Below are 19751 nucleotides of genomic sequence, written 5' to 3'. Positions count from 1 at the left end.
ATAATTATTGCGTCCAATGTTGGCTAGCATCACATGATTACAGGAAAGGAGTTTAAATATTTTACTGTCAGACTAGTTACTCTAAAACTACAGAAAGAAATAGGGTTCCATCATTTTCATGTCAGTTAGGATCTGGTAGCAGATTTATACAAGTGCAATGATAGCTATGTAATGATATCCATTATTCGGATTCCATTGATCATGTTCTGCTAGCAGGACCATAGAGTCACTGAGCAGGAATGTATCAGCTCCATTTGTGTTCATGGAGTACACCTCCACAGTGATTTTTTTTTTTTAATCTGCTTATTGGCACTTAGTAAAATACAAAACATGGTAGCAGTCCTCGCACGCGAGCCATGAATTGCCGATAGTGCATATCTGGGGTCACCATCAATGGTATTCAGTGTGTTTCAGTTGCTATTTCTAAAATCAAGTCATCTGCTATTTCCACCATTGTGGTTGATTTCTCTGCCCTTCCTCAGACCTCTCCCATCCAGTAATGTTCCAGCGGTAAAATATAAACAGAAGTTCCAGCTTGATGCACTTCTTGGTTGTAGTGACCCAGAGCATTTTACTAGCCTGAGGCGGGCTCTTGTCTGAAGCAGGTGCCAAAGGAGAGGATTAATATGGTTGTGCCCTTAGCAACTGATATAATAATGTTTATGGAAAGGAACAGCGGAGGGGCCTCAAAAGAATCAAGCAACGGGTAGGTGCTGCAAAGGGGGTTGGGGCGGTTTATTATGCAAGCCTGAAGAAAAATATTCTGTGCAGTTTAAGGGTCGTTGTGTATGCTTGATGCTATATTGTATGAAGATAAAGCTTGCATTTCTGGAGGCCTTCCTTGGATATCCCAGGGCTCTCCTCCAGTCAGTATCATTAAAGGTGCGGCAGAAGCCTTCCCATTGTTCCATCAGAGATTGGAGCCATACTCTGGTGGAGATTACTTGGCTATATAAGGCCATCCTCGAACATACCAGTCTCCCATTGTGTGTATGGTTTGTAGTACTGTTTGCGTCTGTCTCGTAGACATTCCAACAAACCCTCAGTGCTTGCATTATCTCGTCAAAGAGTAGAAATTGGCCTCTCCCCAGCTTAAGGCTCAAGGTGTAAAAATCAGTAGCAGTGCTGTTGATGTACAGATCATCCACTGTCTGGATACACACAGCCTCCCACTGGGCAATCCTTCCAGCGTTTAACAGGCCAGTGGAGGTAGGTAGGTCCTTTGCAGGAGCACCAGGGTGTACAGGGGTATTGAACGTGTGGAGTGGAGACATCATCATAGTGTCAGAGCCACCATCTGAACCAATCCTGGCTGAACTTTAGGGAGTTTTGTCCATGGGAACAATAAGCTGTTGAGGACATCGCTCTGGAGTTGCTCCACTGTTAAAGCAATCTCAGGCATGTAGTGCCCCGCCGATCCAGTGGGCCATTCATTGTAACTGGGCTGCTTAGAAGTAACCATGGAAGTCAGGGGTGCCAAGGATTCCCTTGTCCAGTGGTACGCGTAGTTTGGCCAAATTAATTTTCAACGGTCGCTTCCATTAAATACAGTCCACCAGGAGAGAGTGCTCTTACTTAAACTATTGTGCCGTAATTAAGAGTGGGAGGTTTGCAAAGTAGTACAGTACGCTGGGAAGCATCACAATTTTTGCAATTTTGATGTGTCCAGGGTGAGTGAGTGGCAGACTTCCAGGAAGGGATCAGAACCCTCAGTGATTTCGACACCATGCCAAGATTTCCATCCAAATCCGTTTGCGAGTGATAGATAGTAATCGCTAAGTAACAAAGTTGATGCTTGGTGGGTGTCCACTCCCATGGACACCTCAGACTGTCATTTCAGAGCTGTTTGACGGAGTGGGCAGAACACTTGTTCCAAACTCCACAGTGTTAATCAGATAGTAAAAGAGAAGCGGTGCCATGCAATACCTATCCAATTGATGTCTTACCAGAGGATCAATAGCAGGAAGCACTAGTTGAGGTACTTGAACTACCTCTGGATTACTTTCCCACAAGGCAAGGGTCGCTCCCATGGAGGGGCAAATTGTATTTAGGCCATTTATGCCGCCTTTGGGGGCAGAAATCTTTAGGTACCAGGGCAAATTGTATTTAGACCATTTCTGCCCCCCTTGGGGGCAGATCGGACGATTTTGAGGTCAATCTGCTCCCAAGGGGGGCAGAAACCACAAGGCACCGGGGATTTTGTTAATTTTATTTGGGCCAATGTCACACAGGGGGAGCGCCCCCGTAGGCAAGGTCGCTCCCGGGGGTGGGGGGGTGGTGGTTTTGGGGGGTGGGGGTGGCAGAAACCTCTAGGCGACAGGAATTTCCCCCCCCCCCCCCCCCCCCCCCAGGGCCGGCTGAGCTAGAGGGCAAAATCCACAGGTAGGCACTTTGTACAAAAAAAAAACCTCTGTTTTCTGTGAAGAAAAAAAATGTGATGTGTCCACGTTGTGTTTTGGGCCATTTCATTTCGCGGGCGCTAGGCCTACCCACACAAGTGAGGTATCATTTTTATCGGGAGACTTGGGGGAACATTGGGTGGAAGGAAATTTGTGGCTCCTCTCAGATTCCAGAACTTTCTGTCACCGAAATGTGAGCAAAACGTGTTTGTTTTAGCCAAATTTTGAGGTTTGCAAAGTATTCTGGGTAACAGCCTGGTCAGAGCCCCAGAAGTCATCCCATCTTGGATTCCCCTAGGTCTCTAGTTTTCAAAAATGCACAGGTTTGGTAGGTTTCCCTAGGTGCCGGCTGAGCTAGAGGCCAAAATCTACAGGTAGGCTCTTTGCAAAAAACACCTCTGTTTTCTGTCAATTGTGATATGTCAACGTTGTGTTTTGGGGCATTTCCTGTCGCGGGCGCTAGGCCTACCCACACAAGTGAGGTATCATTTTTATCGGGAGACTTGGGGGAACATAGAATAGCAAAACAAGTGTTATTGCCCCTTGTCTTTCTCTACATTTTTTCCTTCCAAATATAAGAGTGTGTGTAAAAAAGACGTCTATTTGAGAAATGCCCTGTAATTCACATGCTAGTATGGGCACCCCGGAATTCAGAGATGTGCAAATAACCACTGCTCCTCAACACCTTATCTTGTGCCCATTTTGGAAATACAAAGGTTTTCTTGATAGCTATTTTTCACTCTTTATTTTTCAGCAAATGGATTGCTGTATACCCGGTATAGAATGAAAACCCACTGCAGGATGCAGCTCATTTATTGGCTCTGGGTACCTAGGGTTCTTGATGAACCTACAAGCCCTATATATCCCCGCAACCAGAAGAGTCCAGCACACGTAACAGTATATTGCTTTCAAAAATCCGACATTGCAGGAAAAAGTTACGGAGTAAAACGTAGAGGAAAATTGCTGTTTATTTTCACCTCAATTTCAATATTTTTTTTTTCAGTTTTCTGTAAGAAACCCTTGTAGGAATTTACACAAATTACCCCTTGCTGAATTCAGAATTTTGTCTACTTTTCAGAAATGTTTAGGTTTCTCGGATCCAGCATTGGTTTCATGCCCATTTCTGTCAATGACTGGAAGGAGGCTGAAAGCACAAAAAATCGTAAAAATGGGGTATGTCCTAGTAAAATGCCAAATTTGTGTTGAAAATTGGGTTTTCTGATTCAAGTCTGCCTGTTCCTGAAAGCTGGTGATTTTAGCCCCGCAAACCCTTTGTTTATGCCATTTTCAGAGAAAAAACCACAAGACGTCTGATGCAGCCACTTTTTCCCATTTTTTTAAAAAAAACGAAATTTTCACTGTATTTTGGCTAATTTCTTGGCCTCCTTCAGGGGAACCCACAAAGTCTGGGTACCTCTAGAATCCCTAGGATGTTGGAAAAAAAGGACGCAAATTTGTCTTGGCTAGCTTATGTGGACAAAACGTTATGAGGGCCTAAGCGCGAACTGCCCCAAATAGCCAAAGAAAGGGCTGGCACAGGAGGGGGAAAAGGCCTGGCAGCGAAGGGGTTAAACAAGCATTTGCAATACAACGGGACTCGCATTTGCTCGAGTTAGAGCTATTAGCGTGGTAAATTCCTAACCAGACTTTTCTTGCCACACAAATTACAAGGGAAAAAAAACAGCGCGATCGCGCTGAAATTAAAAACTGCAAAACCGAGCACAACTGTGTTATGTAAACCCCAGCGCGATCACAGTGCGTTGAAAATAAAAAGATCAAGTAGTCTGGAAACCATGCTGAAAACATCAAGCCTCGAATGGTTCCAGTAGTTTACCGGTGCTATATAGGTGGGCTAAAAACCGGAAAAGTCATGACGTATGCATGCCTTTCACAAATGTAAGCAAGCTGATTTTAAAAGGCAAGCCCACAAACCAGTGAAAGTGACTGATGTAACATGGGCGTGGTTAGAAGCCCAAAGAGATTACAGCATGGGGCGGAGCGCTTTGCGCTCACCCATAAAAAGGCATACAAACCTCTTACTGTGTACTTTCAATTGCATACCCTCTAATCGGAAACCTGTAAACGTTTAAGAATATTTTTTGAACCACAAGGTTGTGACCATTGTGATCAAACCATATTCAAATTATCCATATCACTAAAGATGTTTCTGGGAGGGTCTTTCTTAACCAGTCATTCTGAGTTCTTCTGTGTTGTTTTTGTGTTAGTTGTGGTATCCTGCTCAAATCTACAATATACTCACTCTTGTTTAAGATACATGAGTCTACTAAGTGGATGATGATGGGGTATCACCTGGATTTCTATATGCATTTAGAAAATGTCCTTATGTAGCAAAAGGTGGAAAGCTTAATTGAACAAAACACTCAGGCTAGGAGTGGAGGTTGGGTTGTTTATTCGGTGCCATAACCCCTTTAGATGCCCGATTCTCCAGGGGTTGTCAGCAGAGACAAAAACATGTGGGTTTTCTTTCATCAAGCTCTTTAGTAAAGAGACCGAGTCGGAGAGCATTGCTCCTTTTCTGATAGCATACCATGCAACCCTGTTTAGGGCCATACACCTAACCAGGCTTATTCAAGGTACTTCTTTGTATGCTGACTCTACAAATGCGTTCAGGGGGTTGAGCTGTGCTGAATGGAGCAGTCAAAGCAATCCGCGGGCTATACAGGAGAAATCTTGAAATAAAAAGACTGCATAGGTTGCCACTATCAATGAGAGTTTAAAATGCACTTGATCAAAGAGCAGACTAGGGAATGCCTCTTCTTACTGCCATAACTCCTCCCATAGTTGCCAAGTCTGTTTTTCTCAGTGCTACTGTTTGTCACAAAGTTTTAATAAGGCTGAAGATTGGCTTAAGAGACAAACATTTATTGAACAAGCTGCCATCGAAAATAAGAAAAGAGGCAGCGCGCCTTTGAAAATTTAACAAAGTGATAAAAGCAAATCTGTTTTGCAGGATTTTCAGATAAACTTGTAACATTGTCTGCTTTGTGTTTCTCATTTGTCATTGCACCTGCAGCCTATAATAACCTCCTTCTCTAAGATCTTTTTAGGGTGCAGGTAAGGCAGATTGAAGAACGACACAGACCCATATCAGTCTTCAACATGTATTACAAAGCTAAGCTGTACGTAGATTAGACTGACAAAATAATGACCTGGGCAATACATTGACTGCTCCCAACTGATCCTCGACCCTCCATTCCTAACATTGTACATGTGCTCACATGCAAAACATTCCGCACCTGCAGGTTTCCTAGAAAGCATACCTAGAATGCCAACATTTGATGCACACTATATTGCGTAAAATTTGAGATGTCTGTTGTAGTGATCTACAGTCTTGTCAGACGAACGTGTTCTACAAACACAGCTAACTTGCTGGGGATTCAAAGGTTGAAGTCCGCTGTGGACACGTTCTGCTGTAGAGCATGTTTGTTTACATGTTCTCTTCATAATTTGTTTGGGTTATTAAAACCTACTCTACATGCCTGACAGATGTATCAAAGAATGGAGTAATGTTGGACATGGAGGGTTTCTTCGTTTGAACCTTGGATGTGAAGCTCTTGACAATCCAAATCTGTGTACTGGCAGGTGACTCACAGGGGCAATGATGAAAGTGCATGAGGAATAGAGAAATGAAGAGATTGAAGTGTTAATGGGGGGGTGGGGTCACAAAGAGCTGGCTGTCATGTCTTTGGCATCTGACTAGGTAATTAGCAGTAGAATGTCTTCAGAATGGGAAATCATTCATGGCAACAGGCTGGCTGGTCTTAAAGCACTTGACCGGCCATGGGTGATGAGGAAAGGAACAGCATTGAATGGGGAAGCCTGTCAAAGGGGTTGACATTGATTAACTTGTGCATTTTATTGGCCATGAGTGAGGTGGTTGCATAACAAACTTTGTGGACCTGAAATTAATCCAGTGCTCAGTAATTCTTTCTGGGATCCTTAGAAACTCGCCTCTGAATCCAGTAGGTGATTTGTCAGTCTCATCTAAAAGATAAAATAGCCATCTATTTGTGGCTTTGGCACTCAAAATGTCAATGTTTGAGCAATGCTATGGGTAAAATGAGCTTAAGAGCATGTCCTCTATCTGCATGCTGTATGATTGATGTAGTGACCAGAGGGGAGTGGCTGTTAACCCCAGCTCCTCTTTTATTAACTATTCCTTGACATTCTCCCAAGGCTTCAAACACTGTTGACCTTCGAAACAATTTTGTTGTGAAGTGGGTTTCAAGGGGGGGGGGGGGGGGGGCATCCCAGGTCTCCTCGAAACTGAAGGGTCTTCTTCAAAGGAAGACAAGTGTTACTGTTCCAGTCCAGCACTAGGTGGCAGGAGTGTGCAAAGCATGTGAATCTACAGCAATACAGGTTGTAAACCTATTGTTACAGGTAAGTAACTTATTATCTTTCTGGTTATAACTTTTCTATAGATCCACAGTAACTTATGCCTACTTACCCAACAGTCACACCTGCATGGCTGGAGATCTCACTGTACTGCATGTTTCTGGAGAAACAAGCTGGAAATGTAAGTTATTGTAAAACCATGCAGGTTTCCATTAATGGCAGTGCTATCAAGCTCTCTACATTGATGGTTCTTCCTTTTGGTTTAAATTTCTTATTTAAGCACGCCCTTGGTTTCTCGTTGTTAAACAGTATATTGTGCATCTGTGGACGGAATTATATATATATATAAATTTCATCCTGAATGGGTAAAATCATACGCTGGAACTATTGCTCATTCATTTTATGGTGATGCTGAAATAACAATGTGTATGTTTCTTAATACAGTGGGACACAGCAGGCCAGGAGCGATTCAGAACAATCACTTCCAGTTATTACAGAGGAGCCCATGGTATCATAGTAGTGTATGATGTGACAGACCAGGTACAAATGCAGTTATACAGAAACATGTTTTTTCATCAATTTACTGAAAATGTCATAATTGTGCATGGATGAAATGGAATTGTTTTGCCACTTGTGTAGTTTTATGAAAAGCTGTTTTACAAAGATGCCAGTAACTTGTGCGTCGGAGCACACATGTTTTTAGTGATGCTGTTGAGTACATGATTAATCAATAAACCAGCTTGTCCTTAGATTCTAGCTAGAAATGTAATGGAAGTCTATTTTCTAATAACATGCCCATTGTTGAAACAAAAAATCCCAAAATAAAAAGGAAACTTTCATTCATTTATTTGAATGACGGTTATTTTCAGTCACGTTGCAAGTGCTAAAAAGTTTCCAAAATGTTAAAATGTGTGGGCCAGTTAAAATGTAACATTTTCCAACCACTTTTTTTTAGATCATTTTATTTATTAACATTTTAAGTTGTCCACACAAGCTGCTGCTGGAGAGGAAAAGCACAGTCATCTCTGGTCTTGCATAGAAAGTTGCATGGAAATTGTTAACTTTGTGGGGGGTGAAGTATCACGATCTCCATATCCCCCTTCCTGGTTCAAATGATTCTAGCAATCGCGAACACATTCATTTCCTTTTAAACCTTTCTTTTTGTAAGTTTAATCATTTGTGCACTGAGCTAGGCAGGTCTGATATCTTTCACACAAACTTTAGTTGGGGTTGCACACCATGATTCAGTTACCATTGCCGAGCCTGCCTGGCTCCTTGTAGGACCTTTAGGGGGCCTCAGAAGGGTCCCTCTGTGATTCGTTCCCCTATAGAGCTATCACAGTATACTAGGAGATGCATACAGTTGACTGCCACTTGCCTCTTATACATTTCAACCGCCCTGTTGATAGCTTGCTGTGTGAATGCATTGCCTAGTTTACAGCTGCCTCTTTTTTTTTTTTTCTCATTTTAAATTTGTTGAGCGTGTATTTAAATAAATAGTATTGAGATGTCTTGGATTCAGAGTGCGTGGGGTGAGTTTTTAAGATACATATAGCTAGTTGAAAGAATTCAGAACCTTTTCAATGTCATTAGATTTATTTTGCTGTCTGGTTTTCTTCCTTTTAGCAACGTCTTGATTTAAAAAAAAAAACAAAAAAAAAACTTTGTTTCTTACTCTTGTACAAGAAAATTTAAGTTTGCAGTATTCATTGTTAACCTTTTATCTTCTAGGAGTCCTTTAATAATGTAAAACAGTGGCTGCAGGAAATAGATCGTTACGCCAGTGAAAACGTTAACAAATTGTTGGTAGGAAACAAATGCGATTTGACCACAAAGAAAGTAGTAGACTACACAACAGCAAAGGTAAGCTCGTTCATTCATAGCTTTGAAGGTTTATTCTGTGGTCTTCCTTCCTGCCTTATAAGAGGTTGAGCTGTATGTATCTTTCAAAATTTATGGCTCTTTTCAGTGACTCGTACATAGCATTGTCAATATGCTTAACATTCCACAATTTAGTTTGGGTGCACATGTTCAGGTTGTTTAGAGAAAAAAAAATGTATAATTTTTATTTTTTATTTTTTATAATGTATTAAACTACAGGCTTATTCACTACAATATGGCTTAGGATAATCTTTGTTAGGTTTAGCAGTATAAGAAGGCAGTGCCTAGACCAGTGGTCTTCAAACTTTTAAGATGTAATTGTTTAAATACGTCTAGACGTATTAAAACATTGCAGTTAAGTTCTGTTAACCTTTTTGAAAATATAATGAAATACATTATTGTCAAACATACTCTTCTGAACAGGCAGGCCTTACTAACGTGTAAAAGTATCCACAGTGTCATTGTTAGGGATAGGATTTTATAGGACTATTTGGAGTCACTTCCCTTTTCAAACCTACCCCTAGCTGTTATAAATGACAGCAGATGTTAATGATGGCCCATTCTAGAGCAGCTTAGTGCCGTTCATTATTTTTACCCCTTAAAACAAAGCGCTCTTTATCAGCATTATGCTTCTTTTAGCCAGTTTGCCTGACACCCCCCACCCCGGCATAAAGGGCGTTGCCATAGTCGAGCCTGCTGGTGACCAGCATGTGGGTTATGGTCTTGCAGCAGTCGTTTGGGATCCGTTAGAAAGTTTTGCAGAGAAGTCTGAGTGTGTGGAAACAGGAGGATGCGACAGAGGTGATTTGGTGGGCCATGGCTAGAGATGAATCTAGGATTAAGCCAAGGTTGAATGCGTGTTTCGGGGAAGGGGGGGGTGGGGGAGGGGAGAGTGTCGCAGGCCACCAGGAGTCGTCCCAGGTGGAAGTGGAGGGTCCCAGGATGAGGATCTCTGTGTTGTCTGAGTTGAGCTTGATGCATCTCTCCTTCATCCAGGCTGCTACGGCTTCCATCCTGTTGTGGAAGTTCATCTTGGCAGTTGTAGGGCTTTCAGTCAGTAAGATTATCTCAAGGAGATCAAGAACGACCAGGCCCCAGTAATCCTTGGGGCTCTAGAATGGACACAGAGTCTGGTATCCCGAGCTATTGGCATGGTCAGTGATCCTCCGATCAGACTGCCCCTTCAGGAGGATCTTCTGTCGCTGCAGCAGGGGAACGTTCTCCACCTGAATCGCCGCCTTCTTGCATGGAGATTGAGCGGAGGCAGTTAACAGCTTTTGACCTTCTGCCCGAAGACTACAATGTGATCTTGGCAGTCAGGCGTCCCTTCACCAAAAAAATATATACGCCTGTCATTGGAAGGAATTTGTCGCATGGTGTACAGACAAGTCTGTTGACCCCCAAGCCTCCAACACCCCCTTCTTCCTCTTTTTCTGAGGTTCCGTTTATCCTTTCTCTGGCCCAGCAGAGCAATGCTATGGGCACTCCAAGATTATTTATCTGCTATCTGTGTTTTTGAGGTTGCCTGATCAATCTTCTTTTGTTTAAGTTTCTTATTGTTAATAGATTCCTTAAGGGTCTTGCCCATATGTTTCCTCCATTACCATTTATTATGCCCCAAAGGGATTTGAATTTGGTTCTGACATTCCTGATGTGTGCTCTTTTTGAGCATCTCCACAATTGTCCTCTTAGGCTTCTCATTTTGAAAACAGCCTTCCTTATGGCCATTACATCTGACCACAGAGTGAGTGAGCTGCAGGCATTTTCATCTAAGCCGCCCTACCTTTCCATCTATCCTGATAAAGTGGTGCTTCACACTAGGGCTTCTTTTGCCAAAAGTGGTCACATCCTTTCATGTAGGCAAATCCTTCACTTTGCCTACTTTTTACACACTCCAACCTCCTTCTAAGGCGGAGGAGAGACTCAACTCCCTGGACCCAAAAAGTGCATTGGCGTTCTACTGTAATCATACTAAAGGGTTCCAGGTAGATGGTCAACTCTTTTTCGGTTACGTGGGTGCGAAGAAAGGTCGGGCAGTGCAGAAGAGAACCATCGCCTGATGGTCGTACTCTGCATTAAAATCGGCTAAGCATTTGCCAAGAAGCACCCACCTAACGTTTTGCATGCTCATTCTACCAGAGCTACAGCTGCGACCACTGCATTAGCGTGTGGAATTCTAGTCCTTGACATCTGTCAGGCGGCATCATGGGCATCCTTGCACATGTTCACCAAACATTACTGCCTAGACAGTCTGGTCCGTAGGGCTGGGTTATTTGCCCGTTCAGCCTTGCAGGATTTTCTAGTGTCTTAGTTCATAGACCCACCTCCGGGGATGGTATTGCTTGGGTATCTATTCTAAGGTAAGGAATCTGCAACTGGATGTCTCTGTCAGATGGACAAGTTACTTATCTTCGGTAGAGCCTTATCTGGTTGCAGATTCCTTCTCAACCCACCCATCCTCCCCACTCTGCAAACTGATTTCTAGGGACAGGTACTCCCTTTCAGAGCCCTAGATTTTGATGCACCAGTGGTCCGTGTTCTTCATGGTTCTGTGCTTCTGACGTGGAAACTTGTGAAAAGAAAGTGATGGCAGCGTTCTGGGGTGTGGTGCCTATATAGGACCTGCGACATCCTATCCGGCCCGGACAGCACATACAACTGACGTAGAGCCGATCGCCACCTAACGGTGTGCAGGAGTACTGCTCGAGAAAAATCTCGGATCCAGTCTGACACCTGGGGGAAATTCTAAGGTAAGGAATCCGCAACGAGATATTGTCTCTACCAGATAAGGCCTTACTGAAGGTAAATAACTTGTCCATCTGCAGGCCTCCTCCAGTGGGCTATTTTGTCATTGTCCAGTAGGGGGAATTGGTCAGTTGGACGGGGTATACACAGGTTTTATTGTAGTTATACAATTTGAATTGTGGTGTTTTAGGACGACTGGCTTTCAGCGTCGGAGGCAGTCATTTCACAAATGCCAAAGGCACACAGAGTCTTGGACATCGTCATGTACATGCCTCCTGATTGATGCATTTGTTTTATGAGTTGTGAATGGTGTAGTAAGTTGGCTCTGTATGCACTATTTCAAAGTAAGGAATAGTATGCACAGAGTCCAAGGTTTCCCCTGAGAGGTAAGATAGTGGCAAAAAGAGATAATACTAATGCTCTATTTTGTGGTAGTGTGGTCGAGCAGTAGGCTTATCAAAGGAGTAGTGTTAAGTATTTGTTGTACACACACAGGCAATAAATGAGGAACACACACTCAAAGACAATTCCAGGCCAATAGGTTTTTGTATAGAAAAATATATTTTCTTAGTTTATTTTAAGAACCACCGGTTCAAATTTTACATGTAATACTTCAAATGAAAGGTATTGCAGGTAGGTACTTTAGGAACTTTGAATAATCAAAATAGCATATACACTTTTCAAATAAATCACATATAGCTATTTTAAAACTAGACACAGTGCAATTTTCACAGTTCCTAGGGGGAGTAAGAGTTAGTTTTTGCAGGTAAGTAAACCACCTACAGGGTTCAAGTTTGGGTCCAAAGTAGCCCACCGTTGGGGGTTCAGAGCAACCCCAAAGTTACCACATCAGCAGCCCAGGGCCAGTCAGGTGCAGAGGTCCAAGTGGTGCCCAAAACGCATAGGCTTCAATGGAGAAGGGGGTGCCCCGGTTCCAGTCTGCCAGCAATTTAAGTACCCGCGTCTTCGGAGGGCAGACCAGGGGGGTTTTGTAGGGCACCGGGGGGGACACAAGTTAGCACAGAAAGTACACCCTCAGCAGCACGGGGGCGGCCGGGTGCAGTGTGCAAACACACGTCGGGTTTCCAATGGGAGACCAAGGGGTCTCTTCAGCGATGCAGGCAAGGGGGGGCTCCTCGGGGTAGCCACCACCTGGGCAAGGGAGAGGGCCTCCTGGGGGTCACTCCTGCACTGGAGTTTCGATCTTTCAGGTCCTGGGGGCTGCGGGTGCAGAGTCTTTACCAGGCGTCGGGATCTGGGATTCGGGCAGTTGCGGTCAGGGGGAGCCTCGGGATTCCCTCTGCAGGCGTCGCTGTGTGGTGTTTGGGGGGTGGGGGAGGAGGACTCTGGCTATTCACGGTCTCGCAGTCGCCGGGGAGTCCTCCCTGAAGTGTTGTTTCTCCACAAGTCGAGCCGGGGGCGTCGGGTGCAGAGTAGCAAGTCTCACTCTTCCGGCGGGAAACGCAGTTGTTTTAAAGTTGCTCCTTTGAAACAAAGTTGCAGTCTTGGGTGAACAGAGCTGCTGTCCTCAGGAGTTTCTTGGTCCTTCTAGAGCAGGGCAGTCCTCTGAGGATTCAGAGGTCGCTGGTCCCTGGGGAGAGTATCGCTGGAGCAGTGTCTTTAGAAGTGGGGAGACAGGCCGGTAGAGCTGGGGCTAAAGCAGTTGGTGTCTGTCTTCTCTGCAGGGTTTTTCAGCTTAGCAGTCCTCTTCTTCTTAGGTTGCAGGAATCTGAGTTCCTAGGTTCAGGGGAGCCCCTAAATACAGAATTTAGGGGTGTGTTCAGGTCTGGGAGGGCAGTAGCCAATGGCTACTAGCCCTGAGGGTGGCTACACCCTCTTTGTGCCTCCTGCCAAGGGGAGGGGGGGGTCACATTCCTATCCCTATTTGGGGAATCCTCCATCTGCAAGATGTAGGATTTCTAAAAGTCAGAGTCACCTCAGCTCAGGTTGCCTTAGGGGCTGTCCTGACTGGCCAGTGACTCCTCCTTGTTTTTCTCATTATCCCCTCCGGCCTTGCTGCCAAAAGTGGGGCCGTGGCCGGAGGGGGCGGGCAACTCCACTAGCTGGATTTTTGTTTTTGTTTTTGTCCTCCTATTCATCACCCCTGCTTTGGTTGGGTAGGAAAAGCACTGGCACGGCAGGCGACAGCGTGCCTCCAAGTATATAATCCATACCTCGGATGATCCATCCCTCCTGTTCTGCTAATTGTTACTTTCTAGAACCCGATCATAACCAAAGCAGCACCCCAATAGGGTGGGGGGGGGGGGGGATCTAATCATTGGACTTTAAGAGTTCAAAAATTCAAAAAACAATAAAGGGAAGAGACAAAACAAAAGAACCTATACAGCATAGAATAATATGTTATTGATACACATTTTCCCAATACAACCAAAAGTTATCTTTTCTAGACAGGGGACCCCGTTGTTCCAATGTACAAATTCGATTTACAGCTGTTTGCCAATCCAGCACATAAGGAGGAAGAGGATCAATCCATTTACGACAAATTTCTCGCCTAGCTAGAAGGATTAATATAAACAGCAAATACTCCTGCTGAACTGACAATTTCTGGTAGTTTGTATCCTGTTCCCGAACCCCAAACACCACTATTGCTAGGTTTAAAACTAAATTAACATTAAAGATTACCTTTAAGATACTGCCTATATCCCCCCAGTAATTCAACAACTTAGAGCATTGCCAAAACCTATGGATATCATCAGCCTTATCTTCCCCACACCTTGGACACTTCTTCTGAATTTTCCCAATAGCTGTTAATTTGGCCGGAGTCCAGTAAACCCTATGCAGTGTAAACAAGTGATTTTTCTTCAGCCCTGCAGGACTGGTGGTAAGCCACAATATTGAACAAGACTTTTGCCACAATGCTATAACATCTAGAGATGGAAAAATCGCTCCCCACTTCAACAAAGGAAGGGATGCACTATCCTCTGATTCCAACAAAGCATGGTACCATACTGCAACCTCTTTATTAATGATTTTCTGGTTTAGCTTCCCTTCCCATATGCTCCTCCCTATTTCTCCATCTCGACGAGACTTTACCCAACTAGATATCTGAAGGTACTTGAATCTAGAGACTGTCCCACCAGTACCTTCCTGGAATGCACACCAACTTAACAATTCAACTCCTTCTATTAACTGGCCCCATCTTACCATCCCACTTGCTCTCAAAGGAGTTGATAGTTTGTCTATAAGGCATTCCGGAGTGCCAGGAGAATCCCAAATGGGAGCCGAATTACAAAAATAAGGTATCTCTAACGCCCTCCGAAAATACATCCAAACATTGCATGCATGTCTGGGAAGTTTCAAACGAACTTTCTTGAAGTACCTGGGGTGTCCAAATTTATATAAAAAATGGTCTGCTCCTTCTTCAAGGTGTGCCGTTAATGCTCTCCAGACTAAATCGTGCTCTGACTTTTTATTCAATAAGACTCTAATGTTTTTTAATTGGAAAGCCAAATAGTACCTAAAAAGGTCAGGAGACGCGATTTCTCCCCCCCCCCCCCCCACTCTCTTTTTCCAATCAATCCTTACTCCCTTGGAAGCCCATACAAATGAGGATAAGGCCCCCTGTAGTTTTTTAAACCAGCTCTTCTTGAACTCTAGTGGGATAGTGTTAAATAAAAAAGTAAATTTTGGAAGAATACACATCTTCAAAATGTTGGATCTTCCAATTATCGTAAGAGGAAGAGCGGCCCACACCTTTAACAGTTTTTTGGTGTCCCTATATGTTATGTCAAAGTTCAATTTAGCTACCTCATTAAGATCAGCTGCTAATCGAATACCCAAGTATCTGATCTCTTGTTTAACTAAGGGGGAAGCATACGACAAGTTCCAACACATTATTTCCGTCTTTTCTTTGTTTATGCTGTACCCGGAATATCTACCAAATAGTTCCATCAAGGCGATGACCCTAGGTAGAGTAGACCTAACATCACTCTTGTATATCATCAAATCGTCTGCATATAACGCTAGTTTTTTTTCCCAACCCCCAATTCAAAATGGAATAATCTCCTTAGAAGACCGGAGTAAAGTAGCCAGGGGTTCAATGTATAAATTGAAAAGCAAGGGAGATAGGGGGCAACCCTGTCGCGTACCCCGCCAGATCCTAAATTCTTGTGATAGTTGGCCATTAACCAGGATTCTCGCTGAGGGGCATCTATACAATTCCCCTATCGCTCTGACGAAGGGGGTTCCCAAGCCCGCTTTTTCCAACACCACCTTCAAAAACAACCAATTAACGCGATCAAAGGCCTTAGCCGCATCAAAAGCCAAAATCGCCAATGGCGCCTTCTCGTGTTCTGCCAAATCTAGTGCAGCAAATAACTCGTGAGTTATCTCGTGAAGCGGCCTCCCCTTCATGAAACCCTTTTGGTCCAGATGGATCAGATTGCCGATGACTCTCCCCAATCTCTTAGCTAAGATTCCTGTATAAAGTTTATAGTCCGTGTTCAGCAAGGAGATGGGCCTATAGGAGGAACAAGACGATGAATCCTTACCTGGCTTTAACAATAAACAGATTGTCGCCTCTCTCCAGGAGTTAGGAATATGGGCCCCTTCTATCAACATAGAATTAAATAGCTCTAATAAGAATGGAGTAAGTTCCTCCCCCAAAGCCTTGTATAATTCATTAGGTAGACTATCTGGCCCCGCTGCCTTACCTTTTTTCAACACCTTTAAACCTTCTACCAACTCAGCCTCATTTAGCTTGTCGTTCAATAAGAGCATTTTAGACTCCTCTAACGCTGGGAGGTGTGCTTTATCTAAAAATTCTCTTACCGACTCTTCCGAGTTGACCAAACTTTCTGAATATATCTCCTGAAAAAAGGATACGAATGCCTCCTCAATCTCTTCTTGCTCCGTGCGGGTCTGATTCGTAAGATCTGATTTGACTGATAAAATTTGCTTTTTGGAAAGGTCCGACTTAACCTTCCACGCTAACAATTTACTGCAACCTTCTCCATATTCAAAGTGTGCATATTGACTACTTTCCCACTTTAACCTACAGCGATTTTCCAAAAAGGCGTCTAAACTAGACCGAACCTTTTCCTCTTGACAAGACAGCTCCTTTAATAAGTCCTTTTTCCCTTCTAACCGCGCATTATATAATGAGACTTGAAGCGTTTTTAATGACAATTCCATGTTTCCCAGCTTTTCCCTCTCCCGGGGGGTTGACTTGTCCTGTGCAAGGTCTAGCAATATATTAAAATCCCGACCTAATACCACTGGGTACCTAGCTGAAAGTAGAATATTAAATAGGTCTTGAAATGGCGTTGGGTCGTCAATATTTGGCCCATAATAACCCGCCACTGTAATCCAGTGACCGCATACACACAGCTCTACCACTACCCACCTCCCTCTGGAGTCAACATGTACTGTTCCTGCCTTGAACCTCATGGATTTCTTAATCAAAACTGCCACACCTTTTATTGTACTGGTTTGAGAAGAACATACGCTAGATGAAACCCAATTCAGCCGTTTAAGCCAGGTCTCCCACTCACTTTGATGAAGGTGAGTTTCCTGCAGGATAATGATCTCCTCCTCAACCAATCGTAAATACTCAAAGATCATCTTCCTCCTACCAGGCACCCTTAACCCATTCACATTCCAAGAGAGGAATCTCAACCTTACATTGCCATACATGAACATTCGTAGAGAGAAGGAAGAAAAAAGGAGAACCCCGAACCCCCCGACCTATGTAGGCAAGATATGAGGACTTTCTTATTTTTGTAATTTTCAACCCACCAAACCCAGAACAAACCCCAACACCCTGTGCCTCCCACCCCTACACCCAACACCAACATACCCCCAAAACCACCCCCCGCCCCCAGAGGAACCCTCCCTATTTCTGCTGGGATAACCATCCTGTTATCCCCACTTCGAACTCCTCGCCGGACGGAATTTTCCACTAGATCTTATTGAGACACCTTAATCTGATCTATAAATGTGCTGACCTCCCCGGGATCTCTCATATTATACATTTTATTCTTCCACATTATACGGAGAGCGGCCGGGAACCTTAGTTGAACTGTAGCCCCAAGTTCACGGAGCTCCCGCATAAAGTTTCCCAGCTCCCACTGCCTGTCTAAAGTTGCCTTAGACACATCTGATCTTATCCTAAGAGACCAATCCCCTTTGGGGAAAGCTCCAACCTTGAGGGCTTCGGACAAGATTCTTTCCTTTATAGAGTATGTGTTGAAATTTATCAAGATCCTCCTGGGGTTCTTCCTTCCTGAATTTTTCCTGAAAGGATCACTATGGACTCTCTGGATATCGTCTTCCAAATTAATCCCTGCTATACTAGGGAGGACCTCCTTAATCAACGTAATCACATAGCCCTTAATATCTTCCCCTTCCAAGCCCTCTGGGACTCCCAGGAGCCTGATATTATTTCTCCTCATGTTATTTTCTAATGTTTCCAATTTGTCCTGCAACAACTTTTCTCCCCGTTTTAATTGTAAAATGTCCTTAGATTGAGCTAAAACTCGCTCCTCATGGGCCTCCACCACCGCCTCTAACTTCCCCAACCGGTCTGTTAACAGGTTGATTTTACTTTCCAAGACTTCACAGGCTTCCCGAATCCTATTTTGATTAGTTTCTGAAATCTCAAATGTTCCCCTAATCTCTTTAGTAAGAGAGATTAACAGAGCCTGTACGTCCAAGTCGTGTGATTTTGATCCACTAGAGAAATTACCGTCAACTTCCAGTAAGGGTGGTGTCTTAGGAGGGCCCTCTCTCAACGTAGCTGGTTCCTTATCTAATAGATTTTGAGATGGGCCAACAGCTGAACCACCTTCAACTAGCTTTAAAACCCCTAGCTCGCCTAAGACCGATTGAGCGTCTGCCATGGCTTGTGGTGGAGGGATTGTAGTCTGAAAATACCTTGTAATCAACAAATCGCTCCTCCCGTGAAGCTCAATTTGACTTTCCTCCCGGAGGGGTAAAGGGTGATCCACGAGTAATGTTGTGTAGTTTGACCCCTCACCGTGGGTTTTATGATCTAAGTCCGCTATGCCTGTTGTTATAGTCCCAGACAACTGAGTCCGAAGATTATCACTTGCACCACGGGTACCGGGCTTACTTTTCCTGGCAACACACAAGTCATTGACTTCTGCCCGGGCACCCCTGGGGCGGCGCTTGATTGATGACATACACTGTGAGGCTCCAACACTCTCACACTCCCTTCTTACCCCCTTCCCAATTAAGTTACTTCTTGTGAAGATCCCCGGGGTCTCCGGGAGACTCCCACGAAGAGAGCAACGGGAAGTATAAGATCTCCCACGTCGCACACCTCTCCGTAGCCAGTGACCCCCCCTTCTTATTCGCCGTTTTTCTTCCTAATTTTTTCCCGACGAAGGTCGGAAAAAAAGACACTATAGGGGGGGTAATTAGAATATTAACGAGGCCTGATAAAAGGAGTATTTATCTTTTGGTTTTCTTTCCCCCTCTCTCTTTCCCTGGCCACTGGGAATGCTGGAAAACACAGTACACGTTGTGAGGATTCAAATACCCCCACTCCACAGGGAACCGAGCTGGCCAATGGCCCACCTCTTATCGCAAAGGCCTTTAAACCTGAAGAAATCCCATTGAAGCAACAATTCACGATCTCCAGCACTTCCAAAACAAACCGTGTACCACCACGAATACAAGAATGCTGAATAATCGGCAACCATCTGCGCTTCAAATCCCTTCTGCGCAGTGCGGTGAGCTTACACAAGTTCGTGGGATGTCAAGGAGCCAGAACTTAACACTCCCTGACAAAATGCAGTTGTGGAACGCAATACCAAGAACACGGTATTCCGCTAATCCATAGAAAACTCTTGCACCTACTTATTTTGCAAATGAGCAACACATGTAAGCTTTATACGAGTTTGACTTAGGTGCCCCGTTACTCCTGGAAAGGCAGCACCGGTAGTACAAACTGCCTCAGCCTGCTAAAGCCAGGAGAATAAATGCCCCGGACTCCCCCCAAGCCGCCAAACAAATGTCACCGTCTTTGCCGCTCCTCGCTCGCTCCGCCGGCACGGCTCCAGGACTTCCCCAAAGCGCCAAACGGGAGCTCCGGTTTCCAAACGCCGGCTCCCGAACCAAAATGTACAAAGGCGCGGGGGGAATCCTCTCCCCCGCCAAAATCCCTCCTGACAGACCGGCCGCCAGGGGCTCCAAAGTTCAGAATCCAGCAAGCGAAAACCACCGCGGCTCTCCCGAGCAAAGACCGGGGGAGATCTGCTCACGTCCAAAATCGCACGATGCTTGGTGTCTCTCGTCCGTCCGACGGGAGTTCACGGGCAGCGCGTTAGCTGACCGTCATGTTCCTCGTTCAATCAGCAAGGGGTCTATTGTCTCCACTAGCTG

General features: G+C 44.5%; 1 protein-coding gene across 1 annotated transcript in view; it reads left to right on the top strand.

Moving 5' to 3' along the window:
- Nucleotides 1-19751, top strand: part of RAB1A (RAB1A, member RAS oncogene family) — a 117729-nt gene that overhangs the window by 77602 nt on the left and 20376 nt on the right. Inside the window, exons 4-5 of the mRNA XM_069234262.1 lie at nucleotides 7203-7298; nucleotides 8490-8621. Coding sequence (XP_069090363.1) covers nucleotides 7203-7298; nucleotides 8490-8621 — 228 coding nt within the window. The remainder of the gene's footprint in view (nucleotides 1-7202; nucleotides 7299-8489; nucleotides 8622-19751) is intronic.

The sequence above is a fragment of the Pleurodeles waltl genome, chromosome 5 (genome assembly GCF_031143425.1).
Source record: "Pleurodeles waltl isolate 20211129_DDA chromosome 5, aPleWal1.hap1.20221129, whole genome shotgun sequence".
Classification (NCBI taxonomy): domain Eukaryota; kingdom Metazoa; phylum Chordata; class Amphibia; order Caudata; family Salamandridae; genus Pleurodeles; species Pleurodeles waltl.
The sequence above is the reverse complement of the archived record's forward strand: the minus strand, read 5'-3'. Positions and strand labels throughout refer to the sequence as shown.